We start from the raw sequence: 22,256 nt of genomic DNA, 5'->3' as shown, positions 1-22,256 counted from the left end.
TTGGTACAAGGACCTAAATAAAAGAAAAAAAAGTGTAGAGACTAAATTAAAAAAAAAAAATTAGTGTAAAGACTCAATTAAAAGAAAAAAAAGTATAGGGACCTAATTGAAAATTTTGCGAAACTATAGGACCAGCAGAGTAATTAAATCTTTTTTTTTAGAAAAAAGTAAAAACTATTTCCAAAAGGGCATTTCCCATAAGGAAAAGTATAGGTGAACAATGAAAATATTAAACAATGTAAACAATAGATATATCAGATGTTCATTTTACTAGTGTACGGATGGTTATTTTAATATTAAAATTTAGAATATTAATTTGGAGGTATAGTGTGTTTTTATTTGATTGGTGGTTGTTCATATTGTTCAACAAAGTCATTGTCCCTCTAGCATTTCCCTTCCCATAATTACATTTTTTTTTTACCAAAGATAGAAGACTCGAACCCACAACTTCTTTAATTAAATATGAAAAGATTATGTCATTTGAGTTATAACTTATTGGCTTTCTCATAATTACATTTGCAAGCAGACATGACATAGAAAGAAATAGAACCATACATTCGTCTTTATATCTTTGATTTTTTAGTGGTTACCTAACCCTATATGAATATGATGAACCAACCAGATAAAATTTTTTGAATATCTATGAGTGATGCTTCTCCAATTAAATTTTTTTTTTCCCACTTAATGAACTTAATATTTTGATTCTTATACATCCAGCTGTGTACATGCAATTGGAAGGCAAAGCACCTTTCAATTCAATCTTACTTGTGAAGGTATTTGTAGTAGCTAGAAAAAACTATAGAGTAGTCTATAGATATTCTAATCATTCTTTGATGCATACCTCTGGATACTTTGTTTTCAATAAACAATAATATCACTAATAATTAAAAATTATGAAAGGTAGTTTTCAAACAACAGAAAAATTCAAGTCTTTTGGACTATATATATATAGACCCTGAAAATTTGAGTAATATTTTTTTAAAATAAAATAAAGAAATAACAATTGTTTTAATATAAGTGACTATTTACAGAAGAAAAAGGTAAATTGTTATATTTACCTCGGACGACTCTGATTATAGTGTTAAATGATATTTTAAAAAATAATATATTTTTTTAATTTGTTGTGTTTATATTGACCTCTTCAAAAGCAAAGATCATATATTATAAATAATAAAAGGTGATGATATCAATGCCACGTTTTATAAAATGCTAAAATGATGAATACTATATAATTTAAATATGAGAGAGAAGATTTAGTGTAAATACATTTATAAAGAAGGAAGTGTATGGTAGTAGACCAGAGATCACTAGCTGATTTGAATAGGGTGAACGCAAATCGAATCGGATTGGATATAGTCAAATTTTTTATTCGATCCGTACTAAAATCATCGAATTGGATTGAATTGGATATCAGATATATCCACAAAACATAAAAAATATTTTTAAAATTTTATTTTTATTAAAAAATATCAATAAAATTTGTTTTTTTTTAATATGTTTATTTTTAAAATAATATTAAACATAATTTTTTTAAATAATAAATTAAAATAATACAACATATATGATAATTATTAGTTGAAATAAAACATAAAAGAATATTTACTTATTTATTTCTTTATTTTTGCGGATACGCGAATATGCGGATCAGATATACGAATATCTACACAAAATTCACAATCCGATCCGATCAGTATGCGGATCTGATCCGATCCGATAGTCTTGCGAATCTGATCCATGTCCACAATTTTTGAATCGGATTCGGATAAATACTGTGGATATGCGGATCGGATCTGATTCATTAACACCCTAAATTTGAATAGGACAATGGAACAATGATAACTTTGAGGGTCTATGATGAATGCTCCAAATCTTGAGACAGTTTTACAAAATTATCATTATAGTTGTCTACTTCGAAACCAATGTTTTGTATTAGAAATATTGTAGTTATTACTTATTACTAATTTTGGTGTTATGTTAATGATGTTAGTAGGTTCCAACAACCCAAGAGTCTTCTCTAACCTCTATAAGGGTAATAGATGAAGTCAAAGCTTCCATTTGAAGACTTTTTTTTGAAGCACATAAAGAGCCATAATGGTAACAAATAATTGAAGTATAACAATAATGATGATTTCATAAGAAAAATTCTTAATCATAAACGGTTTTTCTCTTGGCCTTGCTTCTGATCACCGACCTTTATGTCATGCTTAGTAATATAGTAGTAATTTTCTATCCTCAAACCTAGTTATTTATCATTAGCAAACATATTACAATATGCCAAATTTTTTGTAATTCTATTTTACATTTTTGTTTTTCCATGATATTTATGTACTTTAGGACAATACACAATTCTTAATCCTTAATTACTCATCTACTATTTATTAACTTATTGTTGGTTAAAGTAAAATGGGTAAAGTATACTTTTTGTTTCTGAAGTTTGACAAAAATTTCAAAAATACCCCTAAGTTTTATTTTGTTTTAATTTTGTCTCAAAAGTTTTCGATTTGCATCAAATATATCCCTAGCGGCTAATTTTTTAAAAAATTTAAGGCCAATTCAACAACAATTTCATAAGAACAACCCTCAACACAAGCAAATCAAGCATAATTTTCATGCATTATTATTAGATTGGTCTTAAATTTTTTGAAAATTTAGCCGTTAAGGGTATATTTGATGCAAATCGAAAACTTTTGTGACAAAATTGAAACAAAATAAAATTTAGGAGTATTTTTGAAACTTTTGTCAAACTTTAGAGACAAAAAATATATTTTACCCAACTAAAATTTATTTTTCTAGCAAAGCCATAATAGATATTCCAATCCATTTATATGATCACCAATTAAAATAATTATATAGTGCTATTTTTTTAATATAAAAAATCCAGTAAATTTTATGTTATAATAATAATAATAATAATAATAATAATAATAATAATAATAATAATAATAATAATATTGTCTAGACAGTTGTTAGAATATAATTAGGATCAATTAGAATCAATTAGTATATCTGAATATTTATTATAGGAGATTACGTCTTTGTTATTACGATTCCCTTATTACCTATAAATATCCTTTTATATTGTATCATTCTAGATAACTTGAATAGACAACTTGAATACATACTCAATAATATACCATTCTTTCTCGAGTTTAGTCTCTTGTTTCTAACAACAGTGCTACTAAATCATACCAATAAAATCCAATAGATAATCTAAACAACGTTGACCCATCATGCAATCACAAAAACAATTATAACTTGCAAACCTAACATATTATTTATTAATATAAGTACAAATTGAAATTCATACAGCATGTAACAAAAGAATAAATACTTATAATAATATAATAACATAGACTAACAGTGACAGGGCAACAACATTAGAGATTAGTCTTGATTATCTTGATTCTTGAATAATGTGATTTGTCTTCACAGTCTTCCATGCATGAAATGTGTGAATTAGTTAAATTAAACCATATTTATGGGTTATTAGTAGCCTATCATTTTCCCTAATTATAAAATAACATTCAAATCTTTATAGTTAGTTTAGACTTTAACTTCAACCAAAGAAGTCATAAATGAAAAGACAAGCATATCTTATAACCTACTCAAGGCATTACATACATGGCTATTAAAGAAACAAAAAAATAATTATCTTTTGAAACTTTCCCTTATATTATATGAGGCATAAGTAACTATATTATATTATTATTCACTCTTATCAAATGGATGTAAAAATAAAACAGCCACCAATAATGGTTGGTTTCAGAAATTAAGAAAAATGAAGATGATCGCTGTTTCATGATTATTCATGTTTCCTTAGCTTCAAGGTGAGGCATGCCTAGCTATTGTGATTGTGGGGCTCTAACAAGTTAAAGACATAGTTCCTAGGCTTAAAAGTTATAACCCTTTTTAACAATGTTTAATTAGCTCTATTGCTCAATGTGTCCAACAAGTCTATGTGTGCGTTCCTATTGTAGCGCACTTCTTGCAGCACTTTGTCTGTGTACGTGAAAGGAAAAAAAGAGAGGTGATGATTTTGGTTGTGACTATATCAAATGTGGCACAATTCTCTCAAAAATTAAATCACATGTAACATGTCATTTACCAATAAAAAATGTTTTTATATTCATTTTGTTTTATATACTAAATTGATGAATATATATATGAAATAGAGACTTATAAATTTTAAACTCTCTAAGAATAAAGAGCTATATAATATATTAGTTTAATGTATGAAACAAAATAAATAAAAATAGCACATCTTTTTATGCAATTTTTAATAGAAAATGGATATTTTTATTTTTACAAAAATCTATACAAATATAGAATTAAAAAAAAAAAACATGTATATGATATTATCAAAAATTAATCATACAGTTTGGAAAAATAATTTAATTAAGTTTTTTTAAAAAAGAGTTTAAAATATAAAGATTTATATTAAAAACAGCTTATAAATAAATTATTTTGTATTTAAATTTTTAATATATAAGTACTTATTTTAAAGTTGTTTTAATAAATAAGAGTGATAACATAACTTTTGAAAATGAGAAAAGTCAATTTTTTTTACTTCTTCATAAACTCTTGTTTGAGAAGTTAAAAGAATATTTAAAAGACTGTAAGTTTGTACCAAACAACATTACTGTGACTTTTCATATATCAAAAGTCCAAAAAGTAGTTTATGAAGCTTTCCAAAAGCATTATAAGTTTTACATCAAAATCAACTATCAAAATCAAACACTAATATAAAATATATATTAAAATATAAATATACATTGAAAATAAATTGAACAACAAATGTATTTATACACAAATATATTAGTAATTGATTTTGGTGTACAAATAGCATTTTTGATCAACAATAGAAATGCCAATATCATTATCCTTTTTAATATGAGTAAACCATCAAATTGGTTCCTAAAAAATCACCTATTCTTCAAGTTGGTCCTAGAAAGTTTTTTTTTTTTTTTTTGTATCAAATTCATCTTTTAAAGATTTTAAGTTAGTCATATTTATCCTTCCATCACTTTCGTGGCTGACAATATCAAAATTTACTTGTCACATGTTAAGTGATGCCATATTGACTAAACTATATACCTGGCAGTCCTAATATGATAAGTTGACGAAATTAGAACAAATAACCCAAATTGAAGAGGACTTTGACAAATTAAAATCCCTTAAATTGGAATTAATTTGATTTAATTTCGTAAACTTATTATATTAGTAGCCAATTAGAACGATCAGATGAGTATTATTGTATCACTTATGATAACATATCAACAAATTCTGACGCTATCAAAAGTGAAAATTACAGAAAGATTAATGTGATCAATTTAAAAATTTTTAATAACAAATTTAATTAAAAAAATTTAAAAATCAATTTAAAAGATAAATAATTTTTTATAGACAAATTTAACTATTTACTCTTTTTAATATTACGAAAAACTTGAAGAATGTCAGCATATTGGGACATAACAAAATAATACGACAAAATAATACAATCAACCGACACTCATCATAAACTATAAAACTTGAAAAAAAAAAAAAAAGATTCCGCACGTTGAAAAAATGAAAACTACTAGGCAACCATGATTTTTGTTTGAATTTTGTTATCAAACGAGCGAATTATTTTAGCTTCTAAATAAAATGGCGTATTATACCATCTTTTACAATTCAAACACTACTATAAAATTTCACACAATAATATAATCTTCCCCTCCTGCTAAATAAAGAAATTAAGTCTCGTACGTGCATGAGGGCCATGTTAAGTAATTAAATATATACTCCGAAATTCTCTCTGATGATGAGTGATTATCAAGCTGGCCCTCATCGAAAGTTTGATGCTCAAGGAAACAGAAAAGAATAGTAACACCATTGCCATAAGCTAAGGTCCAAGAAAGTATTCATGGTGATGATTCATTTGTCACATAGTTAGGCCATGTGAATGAAAATATCATCATCATCATTATACCGGGTACCAAACACATGCATGCAGTGCAATGCAGAGCAGAATGCTTGGTCCATATAGACCATACAAAACGAAAGAGAGAGAGAGAGAGAGAGAGAGATGAAGAGAGAAAAAGTAATTAAAGTAGCAGTGAAGACTGATAAAAGGTTGTAACTTATAACTTAAACTTTTATCAATTGATTATGTGAGTAAATCAATGTGGTAATAAAGCTATATAATGAGAAGTATTCAACGTAAAGATAAGAAGTCCAAGCATGAAAAGTGGACATACTTCAAAGTATTATTGATTTCAAATCATCACGTGTGTCTCCTAGACAACAAACCATCACTATACCACAAATTATGGTCTTATTTTTTTTCCTTTTTTTTTTTTGGCTACGTGAAACCATATTTAACTATAAAAACCCACCATTACTCCCAACTCATCTCCACACATACAATAAACCCACTCTCATATTTGCATTCCCATCATCACCTTCTATCTACAACAAATTAAACCCTTCTAGTTACAATGGTTTCTGAGAAAAATTACAAATCCAAGAATGTGTGTGTGATTGGAGCTGGACCATCAGGGCTAGTGGCAGCCAGGGAGCTGAGAAAAGAAGGTCACAGGGTGGTTGTGTTAGAGCAGAATCATGAGATAGGAGGGCAATGGTTATATGAACCAAATGTGGTAGGGGAGGATCCTTTAGGAAGAAATCCTTTTCTAAAGGTGCATAGTAGTATCTATGAATCATTAAGGCTCACATCTCCAAGGGAGATCATGGGGTTCACTGATTTCCCATTTATGGTGAAGAAAGGTAGGGACATGAGGAGGTTCCCAAGCCACACAGAGCTCCTTAATTACCTAAAGGACTTCTGTGAATGGTTTGGGTTGAGAGAGATGATAAGATTCAACACAAGGGTGGATTATGTGGGGATGTTGGATTATGGTGCCTATAGTAATAATGATTTGAAATGGGTTGTTAGAAGCGTAGAGAAGAAGAGTGAGAAGGTGGTGGAAGAGGTGTTTGATGCAGTGGTTGTAGCCACTGGTCATTACTCTCAGCCTAAATTGCCCTCCATTAAAGGTAGGTTTATCAATTCTATTCATTTCTAGATCTCTCTGTCTCTGATTCACACAGACACAATAAGAATATGGTATGATCATGCATGACACATTTTCTTATAACATTCTCTCCCATGCTCAGGAATGGATACATGGATCAGAAAACAAATGCATAGTCACGTTTACAGATCCCCAGAACCACTCTGCAATGAGGTACTATATATATATGAAACCTTCAATCTCTATTTGTGTACTAATTTCCAAAGAGTATGAAGTATGAAGTTTAGAGATTTAAATTAAAACATTTTCAAACATAGAGGCAAATCTTCATTGAACAGATTGTGGTGGTTGTTGGAAATTCCTTAAGTGGGCAAGATATATCGCTAGAGCTTGTGAAAGTAGCAAAGGAAGTCCACATGAGTTCAAGATCTCTTAATATCACTGAGGGTTTATCTAAAGTTATATCAAAACATGAGAACTTTCACCTTCATCCACAGGTTCAAACTTCTTGTTCTTTTTCAAGTACTAAACCCATAAAGAAGAAGGTAGTTAATTCACTACAATATTCGGTAGTTTCATAGTATATATGGTACCTTGTGCAGATAGACACACTTCATGAGGATGGAAAGGTCACATTTGTAGATGGTTCCTCTATTTCTGCAGACACCATTTTGTACTGCACAGGGTAAAAAGACACAACTTTCATTAATTGCCTACACACTTAGCAGTGACAAAAATATGTAATCTATATCATTAATCAATCTCATGAATTTCACTAACTTATGGTAAAAAAAAAGATATTATGATTGGATAATTATATGATCTTAGGCTCAAAGATTATAATGTGGGGCCTATGTGCCCAAACATTGCCCTGTGTCCCTTTTAGAGTAAACTAGTAGTGATTAATTCTAATAATTGAAAGATTTCAAATTCAATTAATTATGTGTAGGTACTCCTATGCGTTCCCCTTTCTTGACACTAAAGGAATGGTAGTTGTGGATGATGACAGAGTGGGGCCTTTGTATGAGCACACTTTCCCCCCATCTCTTGCTCCATCACTGTCCTTTATAGGCATCCCTAGAAAGGTAAATAAATTACCCTGAGCTCAACAATTTGCATTAGTTTTACATCAAATTTTTCATTTCACACAGATATACATAATTTTGCAATGGTATATTTCACCAAATAATGCTAAGCAAATGGTGCAGTTAAACATAATTTTTAGCCACGTGTACAATAAGCATTGATGGACTTTGTTCACAGATCATAGGGTTCCCTTTCTTTGAATCACAAGCAATATGGATAGCACAAGTGCTTTCTGGGAGAAAGGTATTGCCATCATGGGAGGACATGATGAAATCCATCAAGGAGTTCTACCACTCAAGAGAAGTAGCAGGCATACCTAAACATTGCACCCATGACATTGCAGATTTTGAGGTATAATAATAGAAAATAAAATTTTTAAAAAAAAAAACACCCTTCTGTTGTCTTTATTAAAAGTCACTCTCTCTTAGATAATTGTGTATCCTTCCATATTTATTTATTTCCTTCTTTTGATTGCATTGCAATTCCAGTATTGTGTCAAATATGGAGAGCGTGCAGGATTGCCACCTCTAGAAGAATGGAGAAAAGAGCTTTGCCTTTCAGCCATACTTAATTCCTTTGCCAACTTAGAGACATATAGAGATTCTTGGGATGATAATGAGAAGCTCCAAGAGGCCCTTCAAAGTCCTCACTTCACTCAACTTGGGCTTCAAGATTCTTCTCTGTAAAGAGCATATCTAAAAAATATTTTATTCGTTCCCACTCCAAGTTATTATTCAGTTATGTTGATTTCCACTTTAATTTGTAAGGTTGAAGGGGGACATCAATGAATGAATTAGAAGCTTCAATCATCAAATTATATGTATAAATAAATATATCTAGTCTTGAGACAAGTTAGTAAGAGAGAATCTTATTGATGTATGTTTGTAATTTTGTTGCAGTTATACATAGTCAGCAGTACAATAATGAGTGTTAGTAATTTAATTAGGTCCACCTCAAAAGAGAGCTGAGGGATCTGGATTTTGGATTATGAAAAATTGTAGCAAAGCTAAGAAAGCTAAATGAAAATCAAGTGTGTTATAATCTTACTGTAAAATACAATTGGTAGCTTCAAAGATTACAAAATTCATGTGAACATTAGCAATAATATAGTATTAACAGTAATTAATCGATTCAGCTCAATCTATTAACATGAACTAATAGTAATATATCTATTATTTTAATATCTGGTAAGAGACGAATTTGTTACTTGTTAATCATTTGTGGTGAGATTTTGGAATGCATAGAAGTTGGTGATGCAGAGTGTGAATGAGGAATTTCATCGAACAGGTAGGGGAGACAAACACGCATGAATCATCGTAAGTGCGGAAAGCTTAAAGAAAAAGAAAAAGCTCACTAACCTATGCAATATGCAGGTAAGAATATGCTTTGGAATTCGAATCTGATTGACGAATCGAAGATGAAGCTCATCACTGCGATGAACTCAACTCCCTGCACACGCGTTTCGGCGCTTTGCACTTTTTGACTCTCATAACTTAGCCTTAATCAATCAATCATCCCATTAAGATAAATTAATTAAGAACGATTGTGGTCATTTTTTCTAAATTTATTTGAGGTTTTGTATAATGGTTTAAATAACAATAAATATTAAATTAGCTTTATAAAATCAAAGTCCACAAAATCAAATAAAGAAGGCAGGATCTGATTCCAAGGACAAATTAGGATATACACAAAAATCAAAATGATTACTTATATAGTTATATGTTATAGTCTATATAAAGCTGAAAATATTTACAAAAAGATCCCTTCTGAAATGTTTTCTGAACTCATTTTGTCTCGTAAATTTAGTTGACATGCATTTCTGCATGTCTTTCACTCATTTTACGAGACAAAATGAGTATAAATTACATAGTTTCAAAGGCGGATCAGTTAGTTATGTACTTGATTTAAAAATAAGCTGGAGATTACTGACTGGAAATCTTTGGCTCCTTTTCTTTCTACATATTTTTTGCCAACTAATTAGGCCTCTTTTCAGTAAGTCTGTAATGTTAGAAGCTGATTTACATGGCCTTCTCCTCGCCTTGGCCGGTGCATTTTTACCTGCGCTTCTTGCGCAGCCATCTGTCGAGCGAGTAGTACGAGCCGTGGCGGCTTTAACTAGACTTCCTATGGTCTTAAGATCTTTGGTCACCTCGTGCCTTGACAAACAAGCAAGACTTGGTAGAGTCTCATTCTGGAAGTCCTTCCCCCTCCGGGGCCTATTCGACCGAGTCAGTGAGGTAGACCCTTCGCCTCCTTGCTTGGATTGGCCATTGCTCTTATAGAAGCAATCTAGGACTGTTGTCTCGGTCAAATTTAAAGTCATGAACTCAAAGTAATCAAAATCAGTAGGCAGATGCTGCTCCAAGTTAACCTCACTCTCTGAATGATCCACTATTGCAGAAACAATCCCAGAAAACCAGTGAAGAGGGCTACTCATGGAAGATTCTAATGGTGAACATGTTGTCATTTGGAGACCATTATGGACCGCCACCTCGAATATCGAAACCAAAGCCTCTGCTGCCATTCTGGCTTGCTCCTCTTGGGCTTCATCGGATTCTCCTCTTGGTGGAGAACTTTCCTTATTTTCTGGACTCGTAGGGGCCTGAAGATCGATATCCATTGGCGTATTCTCATCCTCATTCGTGCATGAATTCAGGTCAATGACGCGGATCAAGCATTCATGCATCGTCTTCTCATTCTCCAAGAACTTTTCACCAGCACGGACCTGTTCCCCCTTGTCAAGAATATGATTTACATGTGAATTTTTTGATATATTCAGAGTTTCTTCAACACACAGAATTTTGGAAGCATCAGTATTTCCATTAATGTCAAATGCAAGAGTGTTGCTTCTTACATGTGTTGAAGATTTACCCTCTTCATTGAGTTTTCCTTGGGGTGCCGGCTTTTCTTTAAGCCAAGGAAATCTTGAACACTCAAATTTATCTTCTTCCCTTGAATTATGAATGCTTTGAAATGCTGTTATTGTATCGGAATAACCAGGCATGGTATTCAGGTTTATGTTCTTGGGATTGAACACATCTTCAGAGACCTGAACACACTCCCTAAGCTCATGGCTAGCCGATGATGAACCATGGTTGTTGCAGCTGCTTAGATCATCAGTATCGATTGATAGTTGATTAAATGACTTGGCGCTAAAGCAAAAGCCGTTGCGGAGAAGATAGTTTTGCAAACATGCAAAAATGTTAACTTGCTCAAGTTTCTGACTCAATGATTCAACTGGAACAGATTGCCTGTCGGTATCACTAAATCCGGCTTGGGAATTCAAGACCCTGCCATTTTGCCCTGAAAAATGGCAAATTCATTATCACCATTTGTTCAAAAAATGCATTTATTATAACTTCAATTCAAACTTGAAGACAAATTCTCACCAGCAATATTACTTGAGGACATCGGTACGAGTTTCTTCCCTGGCTTTGGCATTGGATCATCTGAGGAATCTTCAAGATACTTTCTTTTGTTCAAATTCTGTATAGCATCATTGGGAAAATTATGCCAGCCTGATTTTCTTGCTCTTGATATATCACAAACAAGGGAGCTTCCATGATGAATTCTGGGCTGCAAATCATCAGACTCCGCACCCGTCTCTTCCTTGAGATTAAAAGGTACATTTAAGTCGGCTAAACCGTTACACACAACCTGAGAAGTTCCATTTAAAGTAAAAGCTGTACTCTTTTCACTTTCGGAAGAATCGCCTTCACTATCAATGTACTCTTCAGCTGGAAGTTGGAGATCCAAAATTTTGTTACCAACTTTTCTGTAAGTGGACTGTGATAATTCAGAATCTTTTAAGAGATCTTTGATTACAGTTGGAGTAGTTTCAGAAGCAGGACATCTTTGCCTGTTCTTTTCTTGTGCCAAAGCCATTAGTGACTCGATGCGTTCCACAATTAAAACAGATGATTGACCAGCCAACAAAGGCAAGTTTGATGAATAACACAGAGAGGAACTTGACCATTATGTCTCCAACCGTAAATTATGTTTACATAACTCGTTCCTTTTAACTTCATCCATCAATTCCCTCTGTTTCTGGTAAATTTGGTGCAGCTCATGAATCTGAATAAGGCAAAAATAAGAATACGATACATAAGAATAATAGTAAAAAAAAAAAAGTATTATAAGTATCAAGAAAAGTATGCATTATTTTGGATGTAATAAGAATGGAAATAGTATTAATAGTAAATTGTTCCTCTGATGGACTGGCTAAGATTCCTATTTTCTTGTCACCTTTTACGTTTGAATACATTACTTTAACAAATGTGATAGCATCTTTCTAAAACGTTTAATTCATTTACAAACAGTGAAGTAACTCAAAATCTACTTTATATGCTGCTTCTCTAGAAACTACATTTGAATCCTAAAAGAATGCATTGAATAATTCTCTGATAAAACAAGAAGCTGACATACTTGGTCCCTAAATATAGCATCATACTCGAGAATTGTCTGCTATAGAAGTCCCTTGTTTGATGAAGTCCATGAGCTTCCTTCGGCACCAAAGATGAGGCCCTTCATGGAGTAATGTCCCGGGAAATGGTCATTGTATTGCATATTTGCACCCATGCCCATTAATGCCATGAATGAAGATGCAGCAGTTTCAACTAAACAACAAGAACCTGAAATAAAAACCAAAATCATTCAATCTAATTATGCAGTATGTGTCCAGAAAGGAATGTGATATGATAAAAACTGAATTTTAGTTCTACATATAAAAGATGTGATGTGATTGCCTAACAAAATAAGACAAACACATACTGATTTGCATGAATGTCTTTGATATAAACAATAGATAGGAATGCCAAATAACCTTGCATGTGCATTTCAGTTTCAATATGAAGTTCACAAAGACCAGCTACTAATGGAGAACATAGCACAGCATAAACTACAGGAATTTTCTCAGCAATCAGAATGAGCATGGAAGTCTTAAGTACTATGCATGCACTAGTCTAGGTGATGGTCACTGATAACAAAAATGAAATTTTAAAAAGGAAAAAAAAAAAGAAGGAAAAAGAGGGAAGGTGAAGAATTTGGATAGAATTAGTCCTTATGCTAAAATGCCAGTCAGAATCAGATTCCAAAGACAAAATAGTATCAAATGCACCAAACTCAACATAAAGCCAAGAGAAATGAAGGAAAATAGAATAAAGTTTATGATATTACAAAGTTTATGAAAGAAGAATTCGTGAAACCTGAGAAACTGAAACTACAAAGACTGATCATCAGAAAAATGAAAATTTTGACCAAAAAACTATTGGTGAAAATGAACTCATCCCTGATGAGTGATGAAGGAAAACATGTTCAGTCCAAATTCCCAAAGTAATGGTGGAATTCAACCATTGTAAGAATGGAAACTTGCCACGTTACAGAAGAAGAAGAAGAAGAAGAATAGAGAGAGAGAACCATTAATGCAGCAAGAAGAAAATCAAAGCGACCCAGAAGAGCTGAGCAATCAAAAAGTGATCTTTTTCATTCTGAGATTCCATTGAAAAGCAAAAAGAAGTGTGTGTTTGGATCTGCAGTGCTGATGGGCCATTCTCAACGAAGATTTCAGAAAGAGAGAGAGAGTAAAGAGACACGCATCAAAATTTAGAGAATCCAAATCCTTATCTTTTATCATTAGACATTAGTTAAGAAAACAAAAGGAAAAAAAGTTTACTTTAAAACATTGTTTCATTAAAATGAATTTATTTCTTTACTTCGTTAACAAAAACAAGTAACCTATCCTATCATTAAAAAAAAAACGAAAAAGAATTTGGACTTTGTAAATTTTAGGGATTTAGTTATACTATTCAAGAGTTTGGGCTATGCAACATACATGGCAGTGTATTGGTATGACCCAATAAACAATGACATTAAGTCTGGACTACACATTCTAAAAGCGGATGCAGGAATCAATGAAATGCGAGAGAACAAACTGAGGAATTCAACTACAAACAAGTTCTACATTTATTTCGATTACCCTGTTGATGAGCCACAGATTGTGGAAGAAGATGCTGCTGCAGAACAGGGGACGAAAGAATTTGATGATTCCGTTGATGTTGACAGTATCATGAGGGAGCTTCAGTCATCACCATCCACAGAAGGGGATGGAAATGGTAGTGGAGAGGATGAGTTGTATAAACCTCCTCCGAATGTCGCTGGAACTAGTTCTGATGATGACTCTTCTAGCTGTGATGAGGAGAATGATGGTATGAAGAAAAGAAGAACTCTGAAAGGAAAGGAGAAAGTGCTGCCAAAAAATAAGGTCACTGTCAAGGAAGGGCCAGGGACAGAGTCAAGTGGAAGCAAGAGAAGAGCTGGACCAAGGACTGCAAGTGGACCTGATAGCAAAGGTACCAGGCCAGCTGCCAAGCCCAAAGAAACTGGGCCTAGTGGGAAGCCCAAAAGAACCAGGCCTATTGCCAAGTCCAAAGAAAGTGGTCCTAATGTCAAGTTCCAAAGAACTGGTGCTTCTGTGCATGCTGAAGAAGATGTCCCATCTGTGCAGCCCAATGAGAGGCCTCCAATCGGCCTCTATGTGAATGAGGAGGGTCAGATGATGATGACCCTATTTATGAGTATGAATTTGAGGATCTTCACACACCAGTATCTTCAGAGGATGAGAGAGACAAGCATGAATTACCAGTGTTTAATGAGGAGTATGGGTTTGGAGAGGGGAGATTTGAGGTGGGTACCAAGTTTGCAACCATAGATGGCTTCAAAGAAGTTGTCAGAGATATGTTCATATCTGAAGGGAGGGAACTGTTGTGGATAAAAAATGATAAGGAAATAGTGAGAGTTGCCTGCAGGGGTGAAAGCTGTCCATGGCTGACACATCTATCCTACAACAAGACACTATTATGCTTCCAGGTTAAGAATTACAAGTCCGAGCACACATGCGCAAGAGATTTGGGTAGCAATGCTGCTGATCAACACTGGATCAGTAAGAAAGTGGAGAAGAGAATGGGAAGTCAACCTCATATGACAACTAATGAGGCAATTGATTTCCTCAGAAAAGAGTTTAACTTAGTGGTGCATCCGAAGATGGTATATAGGGCAGTGAAAGAAGCCAAGGAAAGGCTAGTAGGAAACGAAAAAGAACAGTATGAAAAGCTCAGGGACTATGGGATGGAGATAATCAAGAGTAATCCCGGGTCGACAGCAAGAATTGATGTGAAGCCTATCCCTCAGTCCCTCCCTGTCTTTAACAAGATATATATCTACTTCGAGGGCTGTAAGCAAGGCTTCAAGAGTGGATGTAGACCTTTCATCCATCTAGACGGAGCCTTTCTTAAGACATACCATGGAGGCCAGTTACTGTCAGCAGTGGCACAGGATGCCAACAACCAATTCTATGTAGTGGCATTTGCTGTTGTAAGATCTGAGACCAAGGAATCATGGAAATGGTTCCTCACACTACTTCAGGAAGATCTGGGTGATGCTTCCCAATTTGGTTGGAACTTTATGTCTGACCAGCAAAAGGTCAGACTCTTACTTTCATTTTTTTGGGTTTATTAGAGTAGCAGTTTATTGGTTATGCAAATGAAATGACAATATTATGTGTTTATTAGGGTAGCATGTAATGTGTTTATTTGTTGGTGTTTATTAGGATAGCATGTAATGTGTTTATTTGTTGGGTTTATTAGGGTTGCCTATAATGTGTTTCCAAAAATGTATTTGACTAGGGCCTTCTACCAACATTAAAAGAGGTAATGCCAAGGGCACATCATAGAAACTGTGTCATGCATATATGGAAGAACTTTATTAATCGGTTCAAAGACATGCACATTAGAGACATTGTGTGGGAATGTGCTAGGTATACAACTGAACCAGAATTCAAGGAGAAAATGAATAAGCTGAAGGGGATTAACAAGGCGGCATGGGAATATTTGATGAAATTTAAACCTGCCACTTGGGTTAAAGCATTTTTTAGTCATGGACTCAAGGTTGATAACCTGAGTAATAACATGTGCGAAGTTTTCAATACAAAGGTAGTGAAGTGCAGAGTTAAACCTGTGTTGACAATGTGTGAGGAGATTAGGTGCTATTTAATGAGGAGGGTGACCAAGCATATTAGATTGTAAGAACACCACAGTGGAAAGCTAGCACCAGTTCAGGAGAAAAGGTTGCAGATGAAGATAAAATCGAGCAATAGGTAGATTGCTGAGTGGGTGGGAAACAATGAAAGAAAAAGGTTTGAGGTTACCAGAAAGAAGACCAAAGATTATGTTTTCATGTTTTCAATGCTGGTTTACATGTAAGTTGCATTGGTTATGCAGGCATGCCATGCATACATGCTATTGCTGTAATCAGAAAGAGGCATGACCAGGTTGAGGATTATGTGCATTCCTGGTTGTGTATGGAGTCCATTCACAAGACATATGCACATTGCATCAAGCCCATTCCTAGTGAAGAATTCTGAACTGCCACTGACCAGCTGAGGCCTGCCACGCCACCTATCAAGCGGCCTATTGGGAGGCCAAATGTGCATAACTGCAACAAGGACCCTGCTGAGACTCATATTCAGGGGGACAAGCTGAAAAGAAGTTTTCAGCTTACATGTAGCAAGTGCAACGAGAAAGGGCATAACTATAAAACTTGTAAAGGAGTTCCAAGCAACCCCAACTAGAAATCAAAGAAGAAAAAACCCAAGAAGACAGTTGACAACTCACAAGTTCTGGTTCTGCTTTCCCTTTCATAATCAGCCCCTCAACCAGAGGTAAGCCAGCACCAATAATGCTTTAGGACCATTTTGTACTTTTTAAAATTAGTCAGTGATAAAAAATTGGTTACCTTAAGCACTAATTACCCCATTTGGTTACATTGATGTTACATATGGTCAAAATGAATCACAGAGTGAAAAATTGGCTGAACCTAGTGCTGGGAAAGCATCTGGGTCTGCATCAATTGCTGCACCATTTATGGGCCAACCATCTGCTCTAGCACAGACTCCATTTAGGCCTCCATCCCAGCTGCCAAGAGTGGACCAACCAAACTCCAATACTGCTGCCCCTAAATTCAGACCCAAGCAACCAATTGTTCGGCTCCCAACAAGTGCAAATCCACCACCACACATACAACAAACTCAAGGCAAAAGCACCAATACGGGACCCTCGCAGGAGACCTTGAAAGCAGCTAGTAGTACCACAAAGAGAATTCTCAAGCTTCAGAAGAAGTGAACACAGTTGCATGATTTCTGTTTTTTTTTTTTTTTTGCTAGTTGTTACCATGACTTAGACAATGCTTTATATCTTTCATATCTTGGCAAACTTGTTTACATGCCAACCAGATATTTTTATATTTTGTGGTTAACTCATGCTGTTTAGCTATGTTTTGGATTAAACCAGATATATTGTCATGTAACGTTTTGGTTACAATCTATCTAAAATTACTATCTTATATAATGCTTGCAATAATGTTTAGCTGTTCTAACTATGAAAAAAAAAAGGATTCAGTCCACTAATATACTTTTCATTAAAAATCCAGCAATGGCAATTTCCATTACAACCAATTCCATGTACATCAGTCATCTTTACACCTTCAAGATACATACAGCAACAACAACAACTACTACACCAATCACAGTAATATGCCACAAACTCATGTTTTTTTTTGCTTTCAATAGACAACAGCTTCCTCTCCAACTCTTCTATTTTTTTTCTCCATATCCTGATTTCGAAACAGCTGTTCTTCAACGTTTACTCCCTCAGCTTCATCCACAGCACCCAATGCTTCAGGCTCTACGGTTCTAATCTTTTTCAAATGTTCATCCAGCCAGCCAAAGTACCGGCAGTACGGTTCTTTAGCCTGGAAAAAAATTTCAGTGAATCACCCATTAACACCCAGTACAGTCTAATCCAACTATTGAAAAATCGGTCACTTACCTTGAAGAATGGACACCCGAGAAACACTCTATTAGGGTTACTAGTCGTTCTTGACTTGTACATAATGGCATAGACGCCGCAGTAGCACTTTGGCGCAACTCGATCTCGCTCATATCCTCCTGGCACAGCGCAAGAAGATCCCCCTCCAAGTCTTGTGCATGAAGAGCTCCCTTCACTCATCATGGACAATCGCAGCATCAACACCCATGTGTTCGTCCAAGGATTTCGATCAAATAGGACTCAGGCATGGAGACGACGTCGTTTTGAGTTAGAAGGATCGATTTGTCCGTCCAAATTTTGTTTCCCATCCAACTCAGTAACCTAAACGGACAGCTGAGATTCCCCCCAGCCACATCAGCCTTCTCCGGTACCGTTTTCCAACCCAACTCAACGGAGGGGTACAATTGTCCCAGATTTTACAAGGTGAGGGGGTTAAAGGTATTTTAAATCTTGAGGGACGAAAATGTCCAAATTTAAAAAGGTCAGGAACCAATTTGTCTTTTACTCTAAAGTTATTAATGTAAACTTACATCTTTACCATATAATTCACTTTAGTCGATAATAGCGATTTATTGAGGTCAAAATAATTTAAACTGAATTGTGAAATTGATTTCCAATATATAACTCTGGTTTAATATTATTACCATCATAACATCTTTTGGGCTAAACTTAAAATATTACAGAGGAAAAAAAAGAAGAGTCAATTCATAACATCGTGTCATTCGTGTGTGTACATGTTCGTGGGTTTCTAACTTCAGGCTCTTGAGCAGCCAAGTTTGTATTTTCGAGTGTTCATTCTTCCATTTAGAGCAAGAGCAAGCAGATCAAATTCCTCCACGTACCATAGTTCTGACACCTCTGCCTGAATTTGTTTGAAGGAGAAGTCAATGCACTTTAACACCATGGTTAAGGCTTATTGGCAAGAATAATAGGAGGATAAAACAGCAAAACTAAAATGGAAGTGCCAAAACAATTCCAATTAAGGTTTCAACTTGTACCTGTTGTTCTTATTCTTATTACTGCGCCAGAAAAATTACAAATGGTACAATAAAACCACAAACCTTGAATCCACGGATCTGACGGTTAAGTCGATTAACCAGATCATGAAAAAATTGGACACTGTCCGATGTTTCAGGCAGCTCCTGCATACAATAAAAATTGGAAGTAAATAATAGATTAAGAAACCTACCGCATAATAAATCAGATACATTTCCTCAACACTGCTCAGCAATGAAGAAATCATAATGCATAAGTAAATGCAACAAACTTGTAACTGCTACACCCCCATTTCAAGTTGTTTCATTACTTCTTGCTATATTTTCTGTCCTATTGCATCTTTATTTAGTTGTGTCTCAACACTACTTGACAGTTCACCATTCCTCAATTGAATTCCCAAGTTTAGAAAATATATACGCTGAAATCATATTATAAATGTGTGGGGAACAATCTATCCCGAAAGCTTAGTAACTGGGAAGACACGTGAATGACTACTGCTTAACCCGATATGAAGAGTATATATGTTCACATATTGTGTGCTAACAGCCTAACACTCAACTCTTTTATTTGTTTGCCAAAGAGAACAAAAAAATTATTTCAAAAAATGAAGACAACAAGGATTGAATTTTAGATTACGCACTCAAAAACTGAAGCAGTTGGGTAGAGGCACAATGAAAACTTTATATCTACAAAATGAATGCTAAAGCCCTATAGAGAGCAATTACACTTGTATGCAGAGTGAAATAAACTGATGCCAAATAGAAATTTATAGGGATCTTCTGAAGTAATAACTAATAACAAATTAGTAAGTAATAAAGACAACTTCTTAACTAATACATCAGAGACAATTATGAAAAAATCCAACTCCATTGCAAATACATTATATCATTAAAATTCACACTGACATATCTTAATGTAAAACTCAATAAAATTTGAAGAAATACTGTAGATACACATTACCGTAGGTGATGCTCTAGGGGGTCCCAAGAGCCTTGCAAATGATGTGTGAAGAATTGCAGCATCATACTGCAGTAAAAAATAATGCAAGATAATCAAGAACCATATCTTTGTGCAATTTTTCTGGCATACTTAATTTCTAATAACCAATTAACTTCAGAAAAACAAAAGGATTGGATCCCATACAAGAATCTATTACATCAGACAAGAACTCTAAACTGAGTATTCAAATTATGCTTACAAGCTGCTTCTGTGGTGCATGTGGAAGCACCTCCTTCAACTTTGCGCGAATAGTTATGGGGTCTGTCCCCGAGTTGACCTACAGAAAAACCACTAAATCATTAGCCTAGGCATATGACTTACTGATACTGTTTGCATTTCTAGTACTGATACAATTCTATATAAAGAATCAATTATAAATATGGTTTCTTTCTTCTTCTTCTTGTAGTTATTGATTTAAATTTTCTTGCATTACTGATTGATGCTCAGGTTGAGCGTTTCAACAATTACCAAAACAGGCAACAAATAATGTTAAAGTAAAAAAGAACTGACCCAAAAAAAAAAAAAAAGGAAAGGGTTTATTTAAAAGCATGAACCATACAAGTACAAGTAAAACGTAAACATATGTATTTATCTAAAAATTAGAAAATTTAGATTTAACCACTTAAGTCCAAAATCTAATGACTTTCTACATTGGTCTACCTTCACCATTCTAAATTTAAACTTGACAGCACTCAGTATGAAAGAGGGACAAGGGTAAACAATGCAAGAGAGAGTAGTAGCACCAAGGAATAATTTCTCATTATTGCGATTTATAATCTATTCTTTTTGTGTTGTATTTGTATTTGTATGTATCAGTATTTTCGACTTGTATTTATATTTAAACCAGTATTTTCATGTTTTCTTTCCTAAAACACTTACCAAACACAACCTAGAAGAACATTGGTCAAGGACAAGGGTACAAATAAATGATCCTTTAGATTAGGCAAAGTAACCTGCCAGCAACCGAGGAGCACCCCAGTTGAAGTCAAAACCACTCTATCCAAAACAATTTTCAAAGGGCAGAGAGTCCTTGCAACAGCCTGAACAGAAGATGCTTCGGCTTCTATCTGCAATAAAAATTTATCACGAGGAGTTAGATTAGCAAACTGCCAAGAAGAAACAGAAACGCTTAAAATGAAATCATACCTCTTCTTTTGTGGCAGGAACAGGTTGAATATGGTGGGAGGCATGAAACATGCTAAAATGGTAGAGAGTAGAGTTCTGAAACCAGATTGCTAATGGACACACGCGTCAGAATGACAATAATAAAACAAACAACAAAGAGAAGAGGGTGCAGCAACTATCTTTAAACAAATAAACCAGAAGGTAATTTACCTTTATCAAAGTATGGATTAAAAGTATTTTTGACAGCCTCCCTGTATCATGCAAGTCTACATGAATATCAAATTACTTGGTAAAAAGTAGTAAAGAAAAAAAATAATTACTCAGCGGATAACATTAAAAAGGATGGTAATTAGAAAAGATGAAGCAATAAATGTATTGTCGCTGTGGAACTATGCAACGCTGAAAGAATAGGTCATAATATTACATCTTTCATTCTGCATCTACCTAGAAAAGTTTAGCAATAGTCCATTTTGAAGGTAAGATTTTATGATACACATAACATGTATATATATATATATATATATATATATATATATAAGTATCCATCTAGTAGGAATATCCTATGAATCCAAGAAATTTGTAGAGATTATTGATGCTTACGCGATAGGGAGAGAGAATTCGGGGCTCATGTACAACACATTAGCTCTGACAGGAGGATTTGCAGGCTGCATATGGAAATTAATGATGAGTAGGAGCGGAAATAAGAACAAGTAGTGTGCAGGAAAGAGAGGTTAAACCCTAACCTTGAGTAGAGGCGTTACAGATCCATGGTTAAGAGTGAAGATATCGGAAAGAGACAAGGACTGAGAGGTTTGACCGTGTTTGAGGAAAGCAGGTCCATGCTGATCGAGATCTCGCTCCATGTTGTGATACAAGTTGGATCTTCGGTCCCAGTTCAAAGTGGAAGAGGAAGAAGAAGAAGAAGAAGAAGAAGAGTTGTTGAGGAGGAGCATGTGGAAGAGAGTGAAGAAGAGGAAGGCAGAGAAGAGCCAGATGAAAGAAACGGTTTTGGAATGAGTCCAGCAACTGAAATTGGCGCTCCTAACCATATTCTGTTTCTATCAAACACCTTCCTTTCCTTCACTTCAAACCACCACAGCTTCCAACGCAGAACAACCAATACACCTACTTGCAACTTCGAAGCCTATCGCGATTTACT

General features: G+C 34.2%; 3 protein-coding genes and 1 long non-coding RNA gene across 8 annotated transcripts; 1 reads left to right on the top strand and 3 right to left on the bottom strand.

Annotated features, from left to right (window-relative positions):
- Nucleotides 1–6,476: 6,476 nt before the first annotated feature.
- Nucleotides 6,477–9,145, top strand: LOC112783413 (flavin-containing monooxygenase FMO GS-OX-like 9). 2 transcript variants are annotated; one of them, XM_025826354.3, is made up of 7 exons: nt 6,477–7,035; nt 7,156–7,226; nt 7,352–7,510; nt 7,616–7,698; nt 7,963–8,098; nt 8,277–8,450; nt 8,588–9,145. In XM_025826354.3, exons 1-7 carry the CDS (start codon nt 6,477–6,479, stop codon nt 8,783–8,785), a joined length of 1,380 nt encoding a protein of 459 aa, XP_025682139.1. In that variant the 3' UTR covers nt 8,786–9,145. The 2 variants fall into 2 exon arrangements, with proteins under 2 accessions (XP_025682139.1, XP_025682138.1); XM_025826353.3 differs by having other exon boundaries at nt 7,331–7,510.
- Nucleotides 7,432–9,650, bottom strand: LOC140182745 (uncharacterized). Its single transcript, XR_011878828.1, has 2 exons — nt 9,458–9,650; nt 7,432–7,689 (listed from the first exon to the last, which is right to left on the bottom strand). It is a non-coding gene; the product is annotated as an uncharacterized lncRNA (long non-coding RNA).
- A 93-nt stretch (nt 9,651–9,743) lies between these two features.
- Nucleotides 9,744–13,773, bottom strand: LOC112783412 (uncharacterized). 4 transcript variants are annotated; one of them, XM_029296371.2, is made up of 5 exons: nt 13,515–13,711; nt 12,525–12,730; nt 11,489–12,173; nt 10,954–11,402; nt 9,744–10,824 (listed from the first exon to the last, which is right to left on the bottom strand). In XM_029296371.2, exons 3-5 carry the CDS (start codon nt 11,982–11,984, stop codon nt 9,991–9,993), a joined length of 1,779 nt encoding a protein of 592 aa, XP_029152204.1. In that variant the 5' UTR covers nt 11,985–12,173; nt 12,525–12,730; nt 13,515–13,711; the 3' UTR covers nt 9,744–9,990. The 4 variants fall into 4 exon arrangements, with proteins under 4 accessions (XP_029152204.1, XP_072086188.1, XP_029152203.1 ...); XM_072230087.1 differs by having other exon boundaries at nt 9,744–11,402; nt 13,515–13,773; XM_029296370.2 differs by having other exon boundaries at nt 9,744–11,402; nt 12,550–12,730; nt 13,515–13,697.
- A 4,791-nt stretch (nt 13,774–18,564) lies between these two features.
- Nucleotides 18,565–22,256, bottom strand: LOC112784069 (uncharacterized). The gene is made up of 9 exons (XM_025827180.3): nt 21,841–22,256; nt 21,698–21,762; nt 21,308–21,348; nt 21,119–21,207; nt 20,926–21,039; nt 20,172–20,249; nt 19,934–19,999; nt 19,039–19,119; nt 18,565–18,839 (listed from the first exon to the last, which is right to left on the bottom strand). Exons 1-9 carry the CDS (start codon nt 22,144–22,146, stop codon nt 18,732–18,734), a joined length of 948 nt encoding a protein of 315 aa, XP_025682965.1. The 5' UTR covers nt 22,147–22,256; the 3' UTR covers nt 18,565–18,731.

This window comes from Arachis hypogaea, chromosome 20 (assembly GCF_003086295.3).
Source record: "Arachis hypogaea cultivar Tifrunner chromosome 20, arahy.Tifrunner.gnm2.J5K5, whole genome shotgun sequence".
Classification (NCBI taxonomy): Eukaryota; Viridiplantae; Streptophyta; class Magnoliopsida; order Fabales; family Fabaceae; genus Arachis; species Arachis hypogaea.
Note: the sequence above shows the minus strand (reverse complement) of the source record. Positions and strands in the feature narration are given on the sequence as shown.